The sequence below is a fragment of the Pyrenophora tritici-repentis genome, chromosome 7 (genome assembly GCF_003171515.1).
Source record: "Pyrenophora tritici-repentis strain M4 chromosome 7, whole genome shotgun sequence".
NCBI classification, from domain to species: Eukaryota; Fungi; Ascomycota; class Dothideomycetes; order Pleosporales; family Pleosporaceae; genus Pyrenophora; species Pyrenophora tritici-repentis.
Window position 1 is genome coordinate 2,456,681 of NC_089396.1, and position 20,525 is coordinate 2,477,205.

Sequence of the window (20,525 nt, forward strand, 5' to 3'; positions counted from 1 at the left end):
ACACTACACCACACCCACAGTGCTGACTCCCCCATTCGTCCCTTTATCCATTTGAGGTGAGGTGAAATTTCCCTTTTCGCAAAAAAATGAACAAGATTGAAACACCTCAAGTCGCGCCGTTCGTGCATATATATCATACACAGCTCCCATTCAGGTCACTCACTCGCCAGTATCTGACTACGACCTATTCTCGAACCTCCTCCTTCGCTCAATCTCATAATCCTCCTCCCTCTTCTTCTTCCTCGCCAGCTCCGGCGTCATCTTCTTCCCCCCATACCCCATTTTGCTCATCCAAGCATCTGCACCACTGTTCATCCTTCTGTAGATAAAACTCAACCGGTAGTTGCGCCTGTAGTAGTCCAGTTTCTCGGGTATTGTCAGACCCTTTGTACCCTCTTCGTAATCCACGTCACGGTCAGGTCTCTCGCGGTTGATAGGCTTGGCCTCTGGTTTTAGATGGGCAGGCAGGGGAGCGTCGGCTTTGATTTTGATGTCAGAGAGGGAGCGGCGAGTGGTGCCTGATGATGACCTGGGCGTGGGCGCCTGGTACCGGACTCTGCTACTACCCGTAGTAGTCTTGATATTGCTCAACTTCATCTTGCCCTGAACAATGGGGGTATAAAGTTCGAGGCTCTCCTTGCTGGGGATAGGGCGGATGCGAATGAAGCGACGGAACTTGTTCTGACGGAGTAGCCAACCCGTCATACCACCCAAGAGGGCCGACGTGAAGAAGTAGATTTGTATAGCCGCGGCCTGGAACGCAGTGACCGCGCCGAGAAAAAACGCCATTACAGTCATCATGGTCTTTTGGCTCTTGCTCGCAGTTTGTAGACCGGTCTCGCCTCCCAACTGTTTTGTTCAAATTAGCCATTGTTGCAAGCGCAGAATACAAAAAGGGGAAAACGAAATATGTACCTTGAAGACGGTGTACATCATGGCGGTAGTAGCGACCGGTAGAAAAAAGTATGGGTCGCGAGTTGTCAAGTCGGAAAACCACAGGAATCCATCCGTCGTCATTCCAGGTATTGGAAGTTCGGCCATGGCCCTCATAAGCCGAAAGGCAGATATGCCAATCCAACCTTGGGCTATCATGAAGCCACCCATCGAAGCCATGCCGCCTATAAAGGGTCTGATGGCTTCCTGCTGTTGCATCCTATACATGTCGGCTGCCTGCTTGTCGCCGCGTGCTATGGCATCTTCCATCTTGTCTTGCAGAGGCTTGGTAATGGGGCCCAAAGATGCCATGACTGCTGCCTTGTCCGAAGTCATCGCTTGGAGGGCAAAGGTAACGCAGCGAACGGCCACAGCAGCCGCCATGATGCTTCCGGCCCAGCCCCAGCCTGACGATATGTAGATGGCCTCTAATCCCTGTTGCATGAGTGTCGTCATACCATAACCATAGTCCAAGCCCATCTCCTTCATTTGTCCCACATGATCGATCAGGCGCGTAGGGTCGAATTCGATAGCATCAGGGGGGAGGGTATCCTTCACTGGGTCTACGCCAAAGAGTTCATCGAGTGTCTGCGGGTTGCTGGTGGTGGTTGCGCTCTCTGCAATTGGACTCGCTCCATCAGACGCTCCATCCACTACAGCAGCCTTGTCGATACCTGCAGGCGCAAGTTCGGGTGTGGCTGTGGTAACGGGTTCTGCATCTGCTACAAATTCGGACGTCGGATTATTGGAAAAGTTGGCGATTGGGACTTGCTGTGGAGGCGACATGGCACTGGCGTCGACAGCGCCACCAGATTTTCCCCAGCTCCAAGGAGCATACCATGAAGCGTAGCGGACGGAAGAGGTGCGCAGGAACGCATCGTGCATCCCAGTTGCGCCTGTCCTCCATTGGGCTGACTGAAGTGGGCTTGTTCGACATGTCGGTACCGAGAGGTTGGCGGTTCGGGGAAGCGAGGAGAACTACTACAATTAGTATCTCTATGAAACAGGTTGTGTAGCTGTAAAGGAAGTGTCGTCGTCGCGAAAAGCATGCATGCTTGCCATGTGCGGGACGCCGGGCAAAGTGGGCAATGGCTTGTATGAGTATGCGCACCTTCCTTGTTGCCTTTGATGAGGCTATTAAAGATTGTCGTGAAGCCAGGGGACCGAATTGGGCAGGCCGGAGCCCTCTACTTGGAAGCATTGCGGCGTGTCGTCCGAGGTCATGGACGATGCTGATGCACCAGAATCCTGGCATTCAGAAATGTCGTGCACGGGCCTTTGCTCGCTCTGAACAGTAGCGCAGAACGTGCAAACCTCCGAGATCCCCGCATCACGCCTACCATCATAACACAACATAATTTGTAGAAACTGCATTAACAATCGATTCATGATTCCGCAAGTACTACTGAATCCCTTACACGCTTTTACTGGGTATGATGGCCGCATGGCCCCGTCGTGTCCCAAACACCCATTCGAATGCAACAAGCAACGCCCAAACTATACTGGACACTAAGACTGACAGTAGCCGCCAGAGCGCAGCTACGACTTCTCGAACATGCCCAGACCGATAAAAACAAATGATGGTATGTGAAAACACCGTTACAGGAACCCCCGTTGGGAAAGGTAAAGGAAAAATACTGTACAAGCCTCATAAAAGATGCCGAACGCCCCCTAGGATGCTTGAAAGGTATTATGCGCCATCGTCTGGCTGTTGCCAAGTATAACTCTCGGAGTTCTATTCCTCGTAGTTGTTGCCTTCAGTGACAGCCAAGGCTTCTTCCGCCTGGCCGCCGCCCATCTCCATTGCTTCACCGAACATCTCGTGTGCGCTACCCGAGCTCTTAAACGGATCTTGTATAGGGCTGGTTGGCCCTGCTCCAGAAGTCTCGAAAAGGCCAGGATCGATGGGGGCAATCGACGATGCGCCACTAAAGTTAAGGGGCGCTGTAGCAAAGGTTGGCGAATTTGTGTATGTGGACGTGGTAGCCGTGTTGAAGTAGTCGTTGTCGCCCTGAGCTTGACGAGGCTCGCCTGGAGGTGTGTGCGACTGCTCAGCAGGTGCCGGTTGTAGACTCGAGGATTTCGGAACATCTTCCTTGCGCTTAAATTGGTGCGTCTTCGTCCTTAGGTGCTGTGGGAGGTCCTCCGGATTTGTGATACCCAGTTGATTCATAAGCTTCTGCTGCTTCGTTGGTCGCGGCTTACGCGTCGAGAGGGAGACCTGTAGGATCGGCGGTGGTGATGGCGCAACTGGTGCCCATTTGTGCAGCTCTTGGCGGAAAAAGTTGATTTCGTTGGAAAGCAGAATCTCAGCACCTTCAAGCTTACGTAGGTAGAACCGCTGTGTGGTGAGCTCGTCGGGGCTTGACATCAATGGGTTGATGTACTGGGCCACATAGTCGCGGAACTTTGTACCATGGTCGATGAGTGACTCCAGTGTCTCTTCTTCTTCGGGTTGGAATGGCAAACCAGGGAGCTCGTCTTGCCATTGTTGCAGGTCCTCCAGCTTCGGGCGGGTCGCATCGCGGGGTATTTTGACACGATAGTCGCAGATTGGACATGTGTATTTGTCGTCTTCCTTGACCTTGCCACGTGCAATCTTCAAGCACTTGCCGTGATACCTGTCATTGTCAGTATATGCGTCTTCAACACTATAGTGCAACTTACCATTCGTGACACAACTCGCATTCAATCATCATACCAGCTTCGGGTTTTCGGCAGATACAGAACACGTCTCTACTAGATCCGGAACCATCTACCTCTTCACCTTCGGCCGGACTCTGTTCACGCGAAGCGGGCTCCACGGGCATGCGAGGCTGGTCAGACAAGTCAAAACAGGAGCGGTTGCGCTCGTCCACTTGCTTCATGTGCGCATGCAGGATATGGAGAGGGGCATTGGCTTTGCCGAAAAGCTTCTTGCCTCGCCTCATCCAATCTTCGTGTCGCTTCTGCTCCTTCTCGAGATCAGTTGTGCCGTTCGGCTTGCAGTTGAGTGCGTTGAGTGACTCCATGGCATTGCGCACTTCCATATACTTTGGTCGCTGTGAGAAGTCGGGGTTCTTGCTTCGCTCGTACAAGGACATAATGAGCTCTTGCGCATCCCTCTGCTTCTTCAAGATGGCATCCATGGCAGCCCTGGTTTCCGGTGGTACTGGAAGATTTGTCGCTTGCTTTGAGAAAGTATCAAGTTGCTGGTAGTGCACATTCTCCACCTCCATGAGTTCTTTGGCTTTCTTGTCCCAAAACTCACCTTGCCTTCGCTTCTCCTGCAAGAATTGAAGCTCGGGATGGTGCTCTGGCATACCAACTTCAGTACCGTTCTTGATAAGATCACCAACCTCCACCAGTGTCGGTGTAGGCTTGAGCCTGAATTCTTGTACTTCTTGGAGCCATTTCAATTGCTGAACGACCTTTTCAAGCGATTCAAGCTCGGGTAGATCCACATTGAAGCCTTTGCCTTCTTCGAGAAGTTCATCAAGTCGAGTGATGCTTTGCTCGACTGGTCTGTCACGCAGGGCAATACGCGCTCTAGTTTGGAAATCGACAATGCTTTCCGCCCGTTCTCGGAGAGTTGTTATCTCGGGGCTTTCGAACCCCAGATCTCTTGCCTGGTTGAGAAGCTTCTGAATGTTCTCCACATTGCGGTACTCGCGCTCCTTCTCGTCCGCCTCGGCAATGGCTGACTTGCTAGGCCTTCCCCTTCCAGGACGCTCGGCCTTGCGGCGGGCTTGTTGCTTCCGAGTTGTGTAAAGGATAGCTTCCTCAGCAACTTCTTGGCATTTTTCAACGAAGTCCTTCAGATCCTGAAGACCCTTAAGTTCCCAGTCAATCTTCTCGCCTTCATTCAAGAGAGCGCGCATAGTCTTTAGCTGGGGTCGGGGACCTTCGGCGAGCATCGCGTCCATCTTGGATAACCAAACTTCCGGAGTTCCTGCCTTGTCGATGATTCTCTGGGCCAACGAAGTAAGATCGTCCTCTGGCATGCGGTATACTAGCATGTGTTGGCTTTTAGCTCCAGAGTAGCGATCAGCCTCTGAGGTATCAGGGCAGCATTCAAAGCTTCCGGCATGTTGTAGGCAGAGAACCTTCTTCGCGTTGCGGCAGTAGAAACGCGATAGATAACCATACGATTTGCAGAAGGCGCACATTAGCTCATCTTCATGCATATCAGCATCGTCAACAATGAACTCAAGTTCACAAGTCACATCGCCATCACCGCTGCCATCGATTTTGCATTTATGGGCATTGACAGCTTTGTGCTTGTCGAGAAAGTCTGACCGTAGGCGCAGCTCTCTGTCTCGCATCCGCTCCATGGCAGGGCCGAGCCACTTGGCAGTCTTGATTGTGGTGTCTTTACGCGAGGCCGCTGCCAAAAGGAGTTCATCGTGAGAGAAGCAAGGTTGGCGTCGGTAGTCCTGAAGGCGTTGAACACCATGTTCGCCAAATGGCTCCCAATCGCTCGGCGCAAAGTTCACTGCCTCGTTGAGGTTGAAGCCGTGGTTGAACCCGGCATGATAGGCTTCAGGGAACGTAATGACGAACTCGCCAGCACGCTGATCAATGGCATAAACCTTGACTCCGGCTTTCAGTAGTTGCTCGGGTGTTAGGAGCGTCACAAGCTGGAACAGGAGATCTGGTTGGCTCTCAAATAACTCTGGTACCGCCTCACGCATGGCTTGCTCGAACTTGTCAGTATCTTCGGCCGGAACTCCGTACCAAGTCTTGGTTGCGCCAAAGTGCTGGTAATTTGCAGAGTATGTGTAGTGATCCTCGGCGTGCCAGCAGAAAGTTGAGAACACCATACCTACATATAGCCAAGGCACCGTCATACCTGATATGTCCGACTTGATGTGGCGGAACAGCGAATCCGGGGCGTATGGAAGAATCGTTAAATTCCATGGATCTGTGGAGTATGGGTCTCGCGGATTCTTCTCGATAGTGGGGAAGCCACTGCCGTGGGTCGTAGAGTGAATGTCTGCTCCATATTCTACCTCGACAGTCTCAGTGACGTTCGCAACCGAATGCCAGAACTCGCGTTCTACATCGTCTTCGGTAACCGGCTTTGGCGCATTAGTGATGGGGTCAAATGGCATCTTGCTGGCAAAGTGGTTCTGCTTGAACAGATGTGCTTTTTCCTGGAATTGCTTGAGCGAGTATATGCCACCTTCTTCGAATCCGAATTCGCCCGTTCCAACGAGACATCTTGGGCAATGCCAGTCGTGTGCGGGGATGCCTTTGATGGGTGGATCTAAACAGTATCCGTGATACCCAGAGTCGCAGCTGTCGCATAGCAAGATGTTCGAAGGGTCATTGTCGGTACCGCAAGTCTCGCAGCGATCTCCGGGCCGTTCGTCAGCTGCACGAACGCGCGGAAATGATCGGCCCGGCGTCGATTGGCGAGGTTGGGTCATATGCGAGCCCGCAACTGTGGGCGCGGGATCCTTCTTAAGACGCTTACTGCGTCGACCATTGGCCTCGTCAGCATCATCATTAGCGCTGCTGTCCGCATCCTGAGATAAAGTCCGCTTAAGCTGGTTGAAGTGATGTCCGTTAGACAGCGGTGTGAATGCAGCTGCAGAGGGTCGCAAATCTGGCGTGTTGTCGGTCGACAGCATAGGGCTACCAGCATTCCGCAAGGGCGTCGATGTGCGTGACTCAAGCACTTCGCGATGCATGCCACTTGGAACATTGACCGCAGCAAAGGAACTTGGCGTCGGCGACTGCGTGGGCTTTTGCGCGTTAACCGCTGTGAAACCTCCAGCATTCACTGGTGTGAAGCCTGATGGCATAGAAGATCGTGGGGGCTCAGGAGGTGGTGTGGGAACAGATTCTGTATGAAGCGTCGCATTCAGCGCTGCCGAGGCCCTCATGGCAGGTGATTCGGCGGCACTGGTGTTGGCGATAGGCGTGCCCTGTAATGATTTCTTCATAGGCGAGTGGGCCGGAGATGGAGTAAAGGGCCCGCCATGTTCAAACTCGAGCATCTGTTGGACCCCAGGTTTCACGAGTCGTAGATACTCCTCGTACGGGTGCAGCCATTTCTGATATGAGTTCTTGAGCGAGGTAGACAGCGATGACATGATCTTGCCGCTGTAGCCGAGGTCTCGTCCAATTTCAGCCCACTTCTTATGTTTGCAGACACGTTCAAAGCCGCCCCTCTTCTCGACAGCTTTTTTGAGTTTGTAGAGATCCAGAGGTCGTTTGTCCACACTCGGGAAGCGAGTGAGACTGTGGCCATGTTGTTTGTGGAATTTGGAGAGCTGATCCAGATAATTCAGATTGGCACGTGTACCTGTGATTGATCAGTATCGGCTTGGCAAAACTGAAGAATAAAATACATACCACCCTCGACCGAGTTCAGCTCCTGCCTTCGTGTGCGGAAGTGGAAACGCTATTGCGTGTAAGCTGGATTCAACAAGGCAGGTACGAATGCCAGTCGAGACCAGTGCAAATGCAAACCCCGACGGCGCATGTACTCACCTCGGTATCGATGGCAAAAGGCGGATTCCAGCTATCGGGCGGTACAATCTTGACGATGCCGTACTTTTGCGCCTCCTCGCGGATGCTTTGAATGTACTGCACGGGGTCCTTGAACTGCTCGGCAGTGGGTCGATATGTGGGAGATTCGCGAAGACCGAAAAGGCGGTTCTGCTTGGGCGGCAGGTTGTTTGGCGCACCATGTCCTCTGCGCTCGACGGTTGCCAGGTCCAGCGGTGCCGCCTTGCGCGCGCTCAAAGGAATCGAGCTGGCCCCGTTTGGCTGCGCACCATTCGCAGCAGCCATGCCAGCGCCACTCATTCTTGATTTCGGTGTTCCGGATGTTCCCTCGGCCAGGCCGTTGTCTGTAGCGACGCGAAAGGTCGTCATAGTGGCACCCGTCGCAGGACCGCCCGGCGGCATAAAGTCGACCATGACACTCGGACTACAACACGTAGCACTGCGGCCTGATTCTCTCTGATTGTGGCCTCGTAACGATTTATCGAATGTTTTCGTAGGTGAAGCGACGGGAATTGGCCGTGATCCGGTCGGTGGGGGGCGCTATCGACGTGATATATCTCAAGGCATGGGGGCCCCAAGAGCGGCAGACGACCGCTTCGCCCAATCCGGCGTGTGCAATTGCACGTTGAAGTGAATAGGTTCAGATAGTGGTCCTCCACGTGCCTGTCAGCAACCGGCGTGGTTGTGGCAGCGTATGCGCGAGATCGTAGAGGGCGGCGAGAGCGTGTGAGTATAGAAAGAGGTGACGGGGCCGCTGAAGGGTGCGAGGTTCAGTATGCCTCGCTAGCGGCGGAAGCGCATCACACCCAAGGTACCGAAGGAACCCAGATGCATCGACGCTTATTCTCGCTGGCATCCTTCACAGTGGCCTGCACAATGCTTTGTTTGTGCTTGATGACACTTTTACGATGATTTTGGTGCACTTTTATCCATGGCTTCATTCTCACCCGCCCACTATCAAAATGCTGCCAGCGACTGTAGTCGTGGTCAGGTATGAAACCTACATCATGCCGACCTGCTCACTCGGTTTTCTTTTGCGCCGCCAGCGGCCAACACTTGTTTCCGTCATCGCCCACGCGTCTGCTACAGGAACTGCTGCGGCTACAACTACATGATTCAAAGCCCATACCGCGCTGACTTGTCGGTGCTTTTCCTTCCTTCTCTGCATGAACACGTGCTAGCCCACCCACACCTCGCCACATCCTTGCATCATCGTACAGTATCGCAAAACATACAAGCGCGTTAGTCGCAGACGTGTCCACTCATACCGGCTCCGCACAAGATACGCTTATTGTACGCTGTAAGCCCGGTTACACCGACGATACCGTACGTTCGCCAGCCTAGGATCGTGAAATGGATGCTGCAGGTCAGGTCGGTAACAAGGTTGTCGCATCAGGAAGCGCGACACTCCACCAATCACCTCCCCCTCCATCTGCACCATCCCGTCAGCCCTAGCCTGGCCGTTGGACGCTTTCGGGTACGATCAACGACAACACCGACATCGACTCTTGACACCCCCCGGATGATGACCGACGGGCTCAAGATAGACAGCAGGCCCCTCCCCGCCTTCTACTGCTGCTATCTGCTTCGCTCAAAGAACCGCAAGGCCTTTTACATTGGGAGCACACCCAACCCGGCCCGCCGTCTTGGTCAACACAATGGGTCGAGCAAGGGTGGTGCAAAGCGCACTTCGATGCAGGGGAAGCGGCCTTGGGAGATGACCTGCATCGTGACCGGCTTCCCCTCCAGATTCGCCGCACTGCAATTCGAATGGGCGTGGCAAAACACGCACGCGACACGCCACATCGAACGAGATGTGCGCGAGGCGAGAAAGGACGAGTTGGAAAAGGGCAGGAAGAATGCATCGCCCGTCAAGAGATCAAGACCACCAATGTCACTGGAAGCACGACTCAAAAACTTGCATCACCTCCTGGGCGTCGGTAGTTTTAGCAGGTGGCCGCTACACGTTCGATTCTTCGCGCCAGATGTGTTTTCGCAGTGGGAGAAACATATATCCAAAATGAACACGAGCCTACGGAAGAGCATTACCATCCGGCTGACTCCGGCCGAACTCCCCAAGTTGGCCCCTGATGTATCGAGCGAAATGCGAACACACTTCATACCAGAAGTCATACGAGCAATCCCTGTTGCTTATGAAGACATCAAACCGTATGTTGAGAAGTCAATGAGCACCCTGAGAGACGGGAAGACGCGGGATTGTGGTGTCTGTAAGAAGGATGTGAATGTTGATAGATCGCTCGTGCTCATTTGTCCCAACGAGACATGCTGCTCTGTGTCACACATGTCCTGCCTGTCGCAGAGATTCCTTGCAGAAGAGGCCAACAAAGAGGCCTTTATTCCCATAGAAGGAACATGTCCAAGCTGCCACAGCCCCATCAAATGGTCCGACATGATCAAAGAGCTCAGTCTACGAATGCGCGGCGAGGACGAACTCAAAACTCTATTCAAAACGAAGCGTAAAAAGAAGCAAGTCGACACCACAGAAGACGACACCGACGAATATCCCGACATTGACGACCTCAACGCCGACCTCGACGAAGATCTCGACGAAACCTGGATGGAAAACGTAAACGAAGAAGACGACAAACCCCGATCCTAACCTCACCCCACAATCTACCACTCCCCCACCGTCCTCAACGGCACCTCACCCTTTGCAACCCTCTCCATACACCGATCCACCTGCACCCTCACCTCCGCCGCAACAGCCTCCTCACTAGCCCCCGCATCAATCCTGACAAAGTCCTCGCCCTCCTTCCTCTGCATCAGTGTCTCAAACAGCACCCGCACCCGATCCTGCATATCCTTCTTCTCATACTTTTCCGCACCGTAGCCCCCCCTCTTCGCCGCGTCCTCGGCCGAGATGTCAAGGAAGATGCAGAGGTCAGGTCGTGGGAGCCCCAGCTCGGGGTTCCGACACCATTCTAGACTCATGTTGGGGTTTTGCTTGGCGGCCGAGTAGACGCAGCCGCTGTAGTAGTAGCGGTCTATGATTATTGTTGTGCCGGCTGCGAGCTCGGCTTGGATGGAGGGTCTGTGAGTTTTCTGAATTGGATGTAATGATTGTGGATAGGGGGTATGTAGCTTACGCTGCTTCCCACCGGTTTGCAGAGAATAATAAATGGATAACGTGATCTTCTTGCTCGCTGTCGCCGCTTAAGTAGCTATTGATCATTTGTCCAATCGGTGTTGTCCTATCTATGAAATTTCCTTATTAATCTACGTTATATATCTTTTGAAGAATTTCTTGAAGTGCAACACGTACCAGGGAATCGCATGTGTCGCACTTTCACCCCATCGTTTTGTAGGTCTTCGACTAACTTTTGGCATTGTGTTGATTTGCCTGCGCGGTCGAGACCCTCGAAGACTATGAGCTTGCCGCGTGCCATTGTTGCTTGGGGGGGTGTTTGGTGCTTAGGTCTGTTTGAGTTGTAGGAATTCGTTAGTGTGTAGGGTTATTTGGTACGTAGGTAGGGTTGGTTTGTGCAGGACGCTGGGTTGAGGTTCTGGATTGCAGGGGTGGGTGGGGGACGGGTGGGGCTGCGATCGCGTCACTTGCTTGCAGCTGCCGCCGCTAAGAAGATGACTTCTTTCCTACTACTACTACTGGGTCTATTCTAGCCCGCGCTTTCATCCTCGCCTTGCTGTGCACTTGCTGATTGTGAGGTCATTGCAACCTTTGTCTTGATTCGTACGTACGTGAGATATCTAGCCGCCATACTTAGGGCTCAGCAAGGCTACCACGACTGCGCCTCTTCCAGCACAACGCAGTTCACTACGCCACTTTGCAAGTTGCACCGTTTGTATCCAATGAAGCAGATACATCTCTCTCGCCTGATACGGTGGATATATTGAATCTGGCATCAGGCTGCAGTCGATGAAACAAACCGGTGAGCTGTGCTTGCAACAAGGCTGACTTGCGTGATGATCGATTATCACTGGTGGGTGCGAAGGGCGCGAAAACATGCAGAAAGCAAGGCAGAAGCGGGGTTGCAGCCATTTAAATAGAGCTGTAAGATGAGAGAAAGGTCATCATCATTTCTGTACATTCGAAAATCAGCAAAATGAGCAGAAAAAACTCGATGACCGACGATACTACGAGGATTTATAGGTCGTCAAACATGGGCGCAATTACCAGAAAAGACTCAATAACCGATATTGGTACGGAGACTCACCTGTCTTCATGCATGGACGCAATGACCAGAAAAGATTCGGAAATCGATGATAATATTCCGGACATTTCGCAGCTGAACATTGAGGACGAAGCGGATGCGAACACAGGAGAAGAGTTACAAGAGAAGATAGCAGAGCACAAAACTACACCTGAGCCGATTTGGAAGAGCAAATTATGGCTGGCATGCCAGACAGGAGACTATAAAGAAGTGAAAGAATATCTGCAAGATGCGGAGCAATCCAGCCTTCTCACGCACGGAAGAGACGAGAGCGGCAATACCGCCCTCATAATTGCTTCAAGCGCATCCCCTCCCGGCGGAGCATCTACAGCGATAATGGAACTTCTACTCGAGGCGGGCGCAGATGCCAACGCTAAGAACCGTGCAGGCAGAACTGCACTCATGCAGGCGTCGCTCTGGGGACGGCAGGGAGCTGTGGAAGTCCTCCTGAAACATGACATCCCAACAAACATTGAACTTGGAGATAATTTAGGCCTCAAAGCGATTGACATGGCTTCTGAAAATGACAAGCGGAGCGTGGAAAGATTTTCTGCGTACAACCAGAGCCATGTAGAAAGACCATGGTTGGATAAGATAAATCGCAGGCGTATCGTGGAGCGGTTGTTGGAAGTACGTCGAAGGAATATTATTCAGGTACAAGAAAGACTTAGCGAGGCTGAGGATAAGATAAAGAAGTTGGAAGAAGAGCTAAATGCTAGCCGGGTCGCGAATGGAAAGATTCAAGAAGAACTCAGTACCAAAGTACATGAACTAAAACAGGCAAGAGTCCAAATCGATAACTTGACCGGACGAAATGCAGAAAAACCCATTCGATTTCGCGAGCTCGAGCTAGGCAATGAAACTCAAATCGACTTTACAAAAACATTCCGCATTCAATTGAGCTTTTGGAATGGCAAACGTCTCAAACCGACAATATCATACATGGAATTGGATGGCAAGCATTACTTTGCAAAGAACGGGACACATTCTGGTTTGAACAACTTCATCTCAAGCAACGTCTTTGCGCCACGAGCCTACAATCTATTCAAGCTATTAGGATTTGAAAGGGCACAACTTAGGGAGGACCAAAGCTGGTTCAAACATGCTGAGCCACAACTGATTGCGTTCTACATGGACCATTTTCTGACAAGTCAAGATCTATCCCAATCAGACTTCAAACAACTCAAGGGCAAGAAGCCAGATAAAGATAGCAGTAAGTACGGAAAGATTGAAATATTCGTGAGTCAAAAACCTTGTGGCCACAGATGTCAATGAGCAAGCTGAGCGAGCTCAGCCAATTGGCTTGCTCAGCCAATTGAGCGGAGGCCAGCAGCTCGCTCGGCTCGCTCGGATTGGCTGAAACAGGGCTGTCAGCTCGCTCGGCTTGATGGGCTCAGTCCCGATTAGGAAAGTTATATAGAAACCTTGGTGTTGAGTTTCTCAGTTAATATCCCACTTATGTACACCGTATTTCGCGTCCATCTCCTCATCGCTGATAGCCTCCTTTACAGGCACCTCACCACTGCCAAATCCAGCTCTTATCCATCGTCGATCGCACTGTATTGCTGCTAGAAGTTGCGGAGAAATGCTGCGCCGACGGGGCTCGAGGAGGTCACCCAGCTCGCTGAATAAGCGCTCACACTCACAGCTTGAGCCTGGGATTGATAGCATGTCGATAGCAAATTTGCTAAGGCTGGGGTAGCGATCGCGGAGTCCTACCCAGTATTTTATAGGGTCGACGCCCTCGCTAGCGATCGGTTCGCTGCGTTTCCAAGCCTCATATTCATCCTCCTCGTTCTCCGTAAGCCCTGCAGGCTCAATAAAGCTGTTGATAGCGTCGTCTATATCATTGTGCCTGACTTTGGGGCGTAAGCGCGGCTTCGGTAAGCTTTTGTACTCCGCCCACAAATGTTGAAACTTGCGGTTGCTGCTCTCTAGCCAATCAGGCTTATCCGCCCACGCTGCGTCAAGGTAGCTTTTGTAGCGAGGATGAAGGATTGTAGCAGCATAGTAAGCTGGCGAGAGGTCGAGCTTGTTGTAGTACTCGCGGGCTTTAACTAGGGCAGCGCGGAGGTTGATAGCAAGGTGGTCTTCGGGTGACTCTGTATGCTCATCGTGAATGACGTCTTCATAGCTTTGCAAGCGGTCCTCATAGACTCCAAGTAAGTATTCAAATACTGGAATAACCTCAGCGATTGCTCCAAAAGCACCGCTTTTGCCGCGGCCTTCAAGCCGTTTTGTAGCTTGTTTCAGTGGCCTGAGCACATCAATATACTCAGCAATCACCTGCCAGTCATGGGCATTGATCCCATCAGACCTCATCCAATCCGGCGCTGCAGGCAGCTTGTTGTTACGACTTCGGGCGTACGCGTCTTCAGTTTCAATCTTCTGAATATGGTAGTTGGCGTACCCATTAACCGCTAATTGCAACTCAACAGCGCGCTCAAAACACGAAACGTAAGAGTTCCAGCGAGTAACAACTGGCTTGACGGGCTCCTTGATTTTGTGCTGTTCTGTTGGCGCGTTGACAGGCTGGTCCCTAATAGCGAGCTTCTGATACTTCTCAAAAAGAGCGTACTGTTGTGGTGTTTTGATGTAGTTGATAACCGCGAGAAGCACTCCTAATGGTCCATCGCCTCGCCAAGTAGCCATGTTCTCAGCTTCGTTCACGCGCTCAGTCTCCTCGTTGTCGTAGGACTCTTTCTCCTCACCCCAGAGTAGCATCTGGCCAATGAGATTAAGCGTATGAGGACCGCAGCGAAGGCGACGCTCAGTAGCGCTGAAGCCCATCTGCAAGGCGAGAGTGTTGATCGTGGTGTTGTTGTTATGTGCGTTGTCGAGGACGAAGTAACCGAGCTTGCCCACAGTGATTTCGAACTGCTTGAATATTGCCATCACGACCTCAGCCATAGCCTCGCCGGTGTGGGCACCTGTCAGTTGTGGGAGCGCAATAGGCAAGTCCCTGAGCTCGCCAGAGCTATCAACGTAGTGGGCGACGATACCTAAGTAACCGCGCTTGCCACCTTTTGTCGTCCATCCGTCAAAGCTTATATGGACTTTGCTCATTGATTCTGAAAGGCTTGCGACAACCTTTAGTAACAGGTAGTTGTACAGGCGTATAACGTATCGTGAGACGCTGTTATAAGATGCCCACAGGGCTCGTTCTGCCTCTACGCTAGCTAATTGTATCATATTGCGAAAAGACGATGATTCGAATTGTGAGAGTGGGAGGTTGTTTTCGACGAGCCAGGTGACGGCCGCAAGCCTAAACTCTTGTATATTGAAGTTGGTAAGCTCGTTGGCAACAGCCTGAGAGCAGCCCTTCTGAAGGGCGCGTTCGAGGAGAGTTTCTTTCCGAGGAGCGACGGTAGTGCGCTTACTTGGAGGCTTCAAGCCATGACCTTTCTTGTCTTCTCCGAGATGACGTGCTGGCGCTGATGGAGACTGCGAGACGTCATGTATGCCACGGCCAACAGTAGTGAACTTGTGCTTATAGCAATAGTGGCAGATCCACGTGACTTTTGCGACGTTGCTGCGCAAGGCGATGCGATAGCCATGGCTGTATACCCAGCTTGCTCGGTTCGAAAGTGATGTGGGCGGCTTGCAGTGCTTTGGGTAGCGACTCCAATTAAAGCCGTCGTATTTGTCCTCTACCCATACGAAACCCTCGTCGACAGCCTCGCTAGCTGCTCCTGAAGCTGCAACAGTGGCATGCTCGCTGCCCTCAGGTGGTGGGATGATTGTCTCTTCGGCGCGCGACTCTCGGAGGGTCGCTTCAAAATTTGGTGCTTGTGGCGCGGCGACGAGAGCTTGACGCGGCGACAGCGGTGGAGGAGGTGGAGATGGTGAGAATGGCCGAGTATCGACTAGCACAGGTTGGCTGGCAGTCCCGCGATGACGCGCTGCGACTCTAGGGCGCTTCGAAGTTGTCGCGATTTCTAGAGCATTAACGCGTGTTCTTTTTGCTGGCATTATAGCAACGGCGAGGTAGATAATAGCTGCAAATAGAGACGCGTTGATGGAGTATAGGTGAGTGTGGTGGGTGATAAGTAGTAAGTGAAGTGTCGCAGAAGGAGAATATTGTTGCCAGGCCGTTAGCCGGAAATTTAGTAGCTTATTTGCTAGAAATATAGCAAAAAAGAGTGTATTTTAGGTTATAACTAGGTTTCGAACTTACGCACTACACCTAAAAATCATCGTGAGATTGCCCCTCCACCAAGTCCTTCAGCCCCAAGTTTCCAACCGCCCCATCCAACCAAGCTAAGCAAGCTGACTGAGCGAGCGCCTATCCCTAAGCTCGCTCGGCTTGCAAGCGCGCACTGCGCGCTCAGCTCATTCGGCTTGGTCAAAACGTCCAAGCCGAGCGAGCTGAGCGAGCCGGCTCGCTCGTTGACAAGTATGCTTGTGGCACATGCAGCTGGATTGGGGATTTCATTAATGAGTTTACGGGGCACTACGGATTCCAATTTGTATTGAAAGATGTATCAGTGGAGTGCAAAAAAGCCTTGTAGAGACGCCGATGGAGCTCTTCGCGATTAGTTAAATACAGATTGTCATTCAATGGATTTGCTGTGAGATATCTGCGCGTGACAGGAGCGCTTGCTAGCAATCGAGTCGGGTATTTGCTTAGTGGTAGACAAGCAGGATAATGTTCATGCCAAGCGTCAAGGTTGGGGAGAATCATGTCGTATTAGAGCTGTTGGAAAGAGGTCTATATGCGCAGTGGGAAGATGGAGTGAAGGAGCTAGGCCGTAAAGGTACTAGCGGGTAGATGGGTGGCTGCCTGGTTGCCTAAGGAGGAGCCAAGGGATAAGCCCTATGGCCGACAGTTCAGTCTTACTCTATAAGAACCTTTATTTTCTGCACAGTCTCTCCTAACTCAGATCCATCAACACCGCAATCCTTTCTACTACACAATCACTCATCTGACCTTTTGTTGGTACAATGTCGGAATTTAGATTTTTGGATCTACCCACTGAATTAAGGTTTCAGATCTACGAACACCTCGTTGTAGAATGCCTTGCTGATGACAGAGCTTCTGATCTTCGGGTGATTTACGTGGAGATTAACAAAGAGTGCCTCTGGAAAGCTTGACGCTTGCTGAGAGCTGTATGGAGGTGGAGGTGCGAAGAACAATTTCATCGTTCTGTTCCAATAGAACGAATGCCTCGTCCACCATCAATTCGTAAAACAACCCCGTATTCGCGTAGACAGCTTCGTTTTTACTTATGTCAAGATTCTAGTTTGCGAAAAGGTATTCGAGATTTGACGATCAAGATTCCGTTAATGATGAAGGGATTCCAAAACGAATGGTTCATTTCGAACCGCTTGTCAAACGAACATCTGCACAATATCCTTATCCCAGTCTTTGGACTACCACTGTCAAGCTTGACTCTGGTGAGTCACAAAAATAATTGGGACTTCGATGGTTACCCTCCGCTAGTAAATGACGTAGTCAGAGAAATTGAGAATTACACTTACCCAGTACTAGAGTCACTCAGATCAGATCGCTTTGTACTAAGGATCTTTGGCGGCCGCAACTTGGAGCAGATTTCTGATAATGTTTATGAGGATTTCCAGAGAGTTCTGAAACATTACTGCATTTCCTTGCCCAAGGATAGCCAATTACACTCTTTTGTACTCGTGGAAGTGAAAAAAGCTGGACACCGAACAGAATTATACACAAAGTAGAAGAAGCCGGAAAGAATATTGGAACACATCAAGCGGTCGATTCTTCACTCGAAAAAAACTTGGAAAGAAAGAAGAGAAAGGGTTACTGTGATGTTGTATTCGAGAGGAGGAGAAGACCCGAAAAGCCGGAGGGACACAAGTTGGATGCATGAAGGGGAGAAACAGCACATTTGAGGATTCCAAATATGTGAGATTCCAGGAGGGTTTAGACAGTTCACTGTGTAACAGCCTTGATATCCAAACATAGGGACCTAGCGTCAACCACGCACCTTGTATCCCTCATCATGACACATAGACTAATCACTTTTTTAATTATATGTCTTTGAAAATGCTTAACATAGGTCTCGGCTTAGCTTCTTTGGTTTCAGTAAGACGAGTTGTCCTCGAGCGCGAGGCCTGTCCAGGTGTCCTGAGCAGCAAGTTCCGAGTTAATTTGGGGATAGTGACAATGACATAGAAATCTCGCACTTTGATTAGATTTGGTTGTGAAAACGTTACGAACAGGATATAGCGTAATGATCTTACCATACTTATTGTGCATTACTTAGAATGGTTTCTGTTACCCAGGCAGACATTGTTGCCCAGGCGTGAACTCTGTAAAAGACGTGATAGTAGTTGACAATATCGAAGTCGTTCCCTGTCATAGTTGGATATCATTTAGGAACGGTAATTTTGAAGATCACTACCCCAATTCGATTGAGTATGCTAAGCTTTCACGCAAAATTGAGCTTATTTCAGATTAAGATATAGACCCTAGTGAAGACTTGCGGACTTAAGTGAAGTCCGGTTCTTGTTCGAGATTCAGGAGGTGAAAGTCTTACACAGGGCAGCGGTATTCACTAACAATACATGCCTACAACATTGTGCAGCAACTTTCACTTCTAATAGTGCCGTAACACAGCAGCACGGCTGAGTCGCTCAGTGAAGCTCTGACCACTTGGCGCCTTTCCTGTTCTACCTAGGTACCCGTGTTTTTCTTCCCACCGACCTCACTCAGCACCCACACCCCTGGGTAACAGAAACCTTTCAACCACTAACTCAGTATGGCTGATCCTCACCGGGAAGAGCGCTCTAAGGAGCTTGATCAGAACTTGTCTCCTGTCCCTCAAACTCAGGGTTTTCTCGGTCTGCCATTGGAGATGCGAGTCGAAGTGTACCGTTATCTTCTTGATAATACGCTCTCTCGAGGCCAAACATCGGATATTGCTGCTCTCTTGCTAGCATGCCGCACCACCTATGTGGAGATGTCACCTATGATCGAACATATCGAGACTATACTCAAGGTCAAGAACGCATGCGATGCCCTCAAGTCCAAGCATGGAAGACCTGTTCGGTTCAAGGCCCCACAGAACTACCTCTACCTCGAACCTCTCCCCCGACTCACCGTTTATATTCCCACTCACGCCCTTGAGCTGGCCAGCATGTTCACATGCGAGGACGTGGCCGCCACGCTCACAACGGAGCCGAGACTGCCGGAAGCCCACCTCTGGGGCATCGGTATTCAATTACGCCAAATCTTTGAGCTTCCACTCGACTCAATCACCCTTTACACTTACGACCTCAAGGAAAGCAATAAAGTTCCACAGCTTGGATGGCGATCTCTTCTAGACGTTTTCAAAATCATCACCCAGGAGCCGCATGGATGTTTGAGCGCCGCTAGTCGAGTCAAGAAGCTGATTCTATTTGAGACAACGACTCTATCTTACAACCCAGAGCAGTGCCAACACCTTGAACAACTGTTCTCTCAACGCACTTGGACAGGTGTGATTCCTAAATTTCGACAGCGACTTAGGAATCAGTTGCAAGAGTTGAACGCGGTGTACACGGTTGATGGCAAGACTGGAAAGTGCTGGGGTATTGATCTCGAGAACTCTGTGTTTTCACCGCCTCGACCTACCTAGGTAGAAGTTGAGGTCTAGGTGGATCTGCTGCAGGACCACTGTTACAGGGGAGGTATCTTAGGTTATGACAAGCGGTCATAGGGATATCTTGAATTGTGGGCGATCTTGGATGAACTGTGAATGTTCAAGGCTGGTTGTGAGTCTCTCGCCAGACTTTACAACCGAGACTTCGAGAAACAGCATTGTAGGAGACGTGCAGGTATCTGAAGACCGTCTAGATGTATATCTGGATAGGGTCTGAATTACAGTACCAATAAACACCATCCCTTAAAACTATTTGAGCTTCGTGATTATAAATATGTACTGAAATTAGTGAACTAGGAGCCAAAATAACTGTGAATCCGACATGTGGATGCTGTTGTTTATCTCCATGGGAAGGAACGTCATACTAATGTGGTCCCTGGACTACCTTTGTTTGAGCACGGAAAGAAACTAGTTATCGGGACTGACACATATCCAGCATGGCCATTCAGAGGCCTGATATTCACTGCAATGCAATGTGCCCACGACGACAAGATCGGCAGGATTCGAGAATCGGACCCGAAGCAGGAATTCGAGAATCGGACCCGAAGCAGGAATTCGAGAATCGGACCCGAAGCAGGAATCCGAGAAACACGGACCTGTTGAGCTAGTCCGAACAGCGTTAGTAACCTGGAGAAGTCAACCAAACAGAGCCGGAATCTCCACAACAAACCTGGCTCTGTCTTACTGTGCTGATATTTGCTCGGATTTTCGGATTCCTTGGGACCGGACTACCATTGTGGACAATAAGAGCTAGCCAGATACAGCTCTAAATTACTCTCGCGATATCCCAGCTTTTACATAGCCCAGTAGCACTTCTAATTTGCGCGCAAGGGCATGTGGCTGAGGCTCGAGAAATGGGCTGTTTTGAGATATTTGCCATTTCTTTCATGAGGTGGGTTTGGATTAATCGCTCAGCATAGAGATACATATAGTTGGGCTGTTCTGCAGTATAGAGGTCATTACACAATCCAGTACCGTCAAGACATTACAACGCAGCCCGTGAATCCTCCTCCTTACCAAAGTCATTTCTTTGAGATGCCACATTATTCATCACAAGGCCATGATGCATGGCAACAATCAACTGATATCCTTGATTGTTCAACTCGAGAACACAATGTCGCCCTATCACCCGAAGATATGGCATCATCGGACAGCGCATTCCTACAACGAGCAATCACTTGGATTCCCAGAGCACCAAGGATACCGCGAGAAATGTTGCCAGTTCTTCAGGTAATTCGCGTCCTAGTAGCACGACCTGAAATATTTTACTTACTCCAGATAGCGGCCC

At 50.8% G+C, this 20,525-nt stretch overlaps 7 protein-coding genes across 7 annotated transcripts; 3 read left to right on the forward strand and 4 right to left on the reverse strand.

Moving 5' to 3' along the window:
• Nucleotides 1–177: 177 nt before the first annotated feature.
• PtrM4_133430 (YidC, Preprotein translocase subunit YidC) lies at nucleotides 178–1,818 on the reverse strand (the record flags this gene model as incomplete). Its single annotated transcript, XM_001941338.2, has 2 exons — nucleotides 178–849; nucleotides 916–1,818. The coding sequence occupies 2 exons, from the start codon at nucleotides 1,816–1,818 to the stop codon at nucleotides 178–180; spliced, it is 1,575 nt and encodes a 524-aa protein (XP_001941373.2).
• Nucleotides 1,819–2,668: 850 nt separating this feature from the next.
• Nucleotides 2,669–7,845, reverse strand: PtrM4_133440 (PLU-1 multi-domain protein; the record flags this gene model as incomplete). The annotated part of the gene is made up of 4 exons (XM_001941339.2): nucleotides 2,669–3,554; nucleotides 3,601–7,225; nucleotides 7,276–7,324; nucleotides 7,414–7,845. 4 exons carry the CDS (start codon nucleotides 7,843–7,845, stop codon nucleotides 2,669–2,671), a joined length of 4,992 nt encoding a protein of 1,663 aa, XP_001941374.2.
• A 1,111-nt stretch (nucleotides 7,846–8,956) lies between these two features.
• Nucleotides 8,957–10,051, forward strand: PtrM4_133450 (endonuclease protein; the record flags this gene model as incomplete). Its single annotated transcript, XM_001941340.1, has 1 exon — nucleotides 8,957–10,051. The coding sequence occupies one exon, from the start codon at nucleotides 8,957–8,959 to the stop codon at nucleotides 10,049–10,051; it is 1,095 nt and encodes a 364-aa protein (XP_001941375.1).
• A 14-nt stretch (nucleotides 10,052–10,065) lies between these two features.
• On the reverse strand, nucleotides 10,066–10,838 carry PtrM4_133460 (uncharacterized protein; the record flags this gene model as incomplete). Its single annotated transcript, XM_066109129.1, has 3 exons — nucleotides 10,066–10,483; nucleotides 10,539–10,647; nucleotides 10,715–10,838. 3 exons carry the CDS (start codon nucleotides 10,836–10,838, stop codon nucleotides 10,066–10,068), a joined length of 651 nt encoding a protein of 216 aa, XP_065961121.1.
• A 732-nt stretch (nucleotides 10,839–11,570) lies between these two features.
• Nucleotides 11,571–12,981, forward strand: PtrM4_133470 (Arp, Ankyrin repeat protein; the record flags this gene model as incomplete). The annotated part of the gene is made up of 2 exons (XM_066109130.1): nucleotides 11,571–12,834; nucleotides 12,887–12,981. The coding sequence occupies 2 exons, from the start codon at nucleotides 11,571–11,573 to the stop codon at nucleotides 12,979–12,981; spliced, it is 1,359 nt and encodes a 452-aa protein (XP_065961122.1).
• Nucleotides 12,982–13,061: 80 nt separating this feature from the next.
• On the reverse strand, nucleotides 13,062–15,593 carry PtrM4_133480 (Dimer-Tnp-hAT domain containing protein; the record flags this gene model as incomplete). The annotated part of the gene is made up of 1 exon (XM_066109131.1): nucleotides 13,062–15,593. The coding sequence occupies one exon, from the start codon at nucleotides 15,591–15,593 to the stop codon at nucleotides 13,062–13,064; it is 2,532 nt and encodes an 843-aa protein (XP_065961123.1).
• Nucleotides 15,594–18,355: 2,762 nt separating this feature from the next.
• On the forward strand, nucleotides 18,356–19,213 carry PtrM4_133490 (uncharacterized protein; the record flags this gene model as incomplete). The annotated part of the gene is made up of 1 exon (XM_001941344.2): nucleotides 18,356–19,213. The coding sequence occupies one exon, from the start codon at nucleotides 18,356–18,358 to the stop codon at nucleotides 19,211–19,213; it is 858 nt and encodes a 285-aa protein (XP_001941379.2).
• Nucleotides 19,214–20,525: the final 1,312 nt, after the last annotated feature.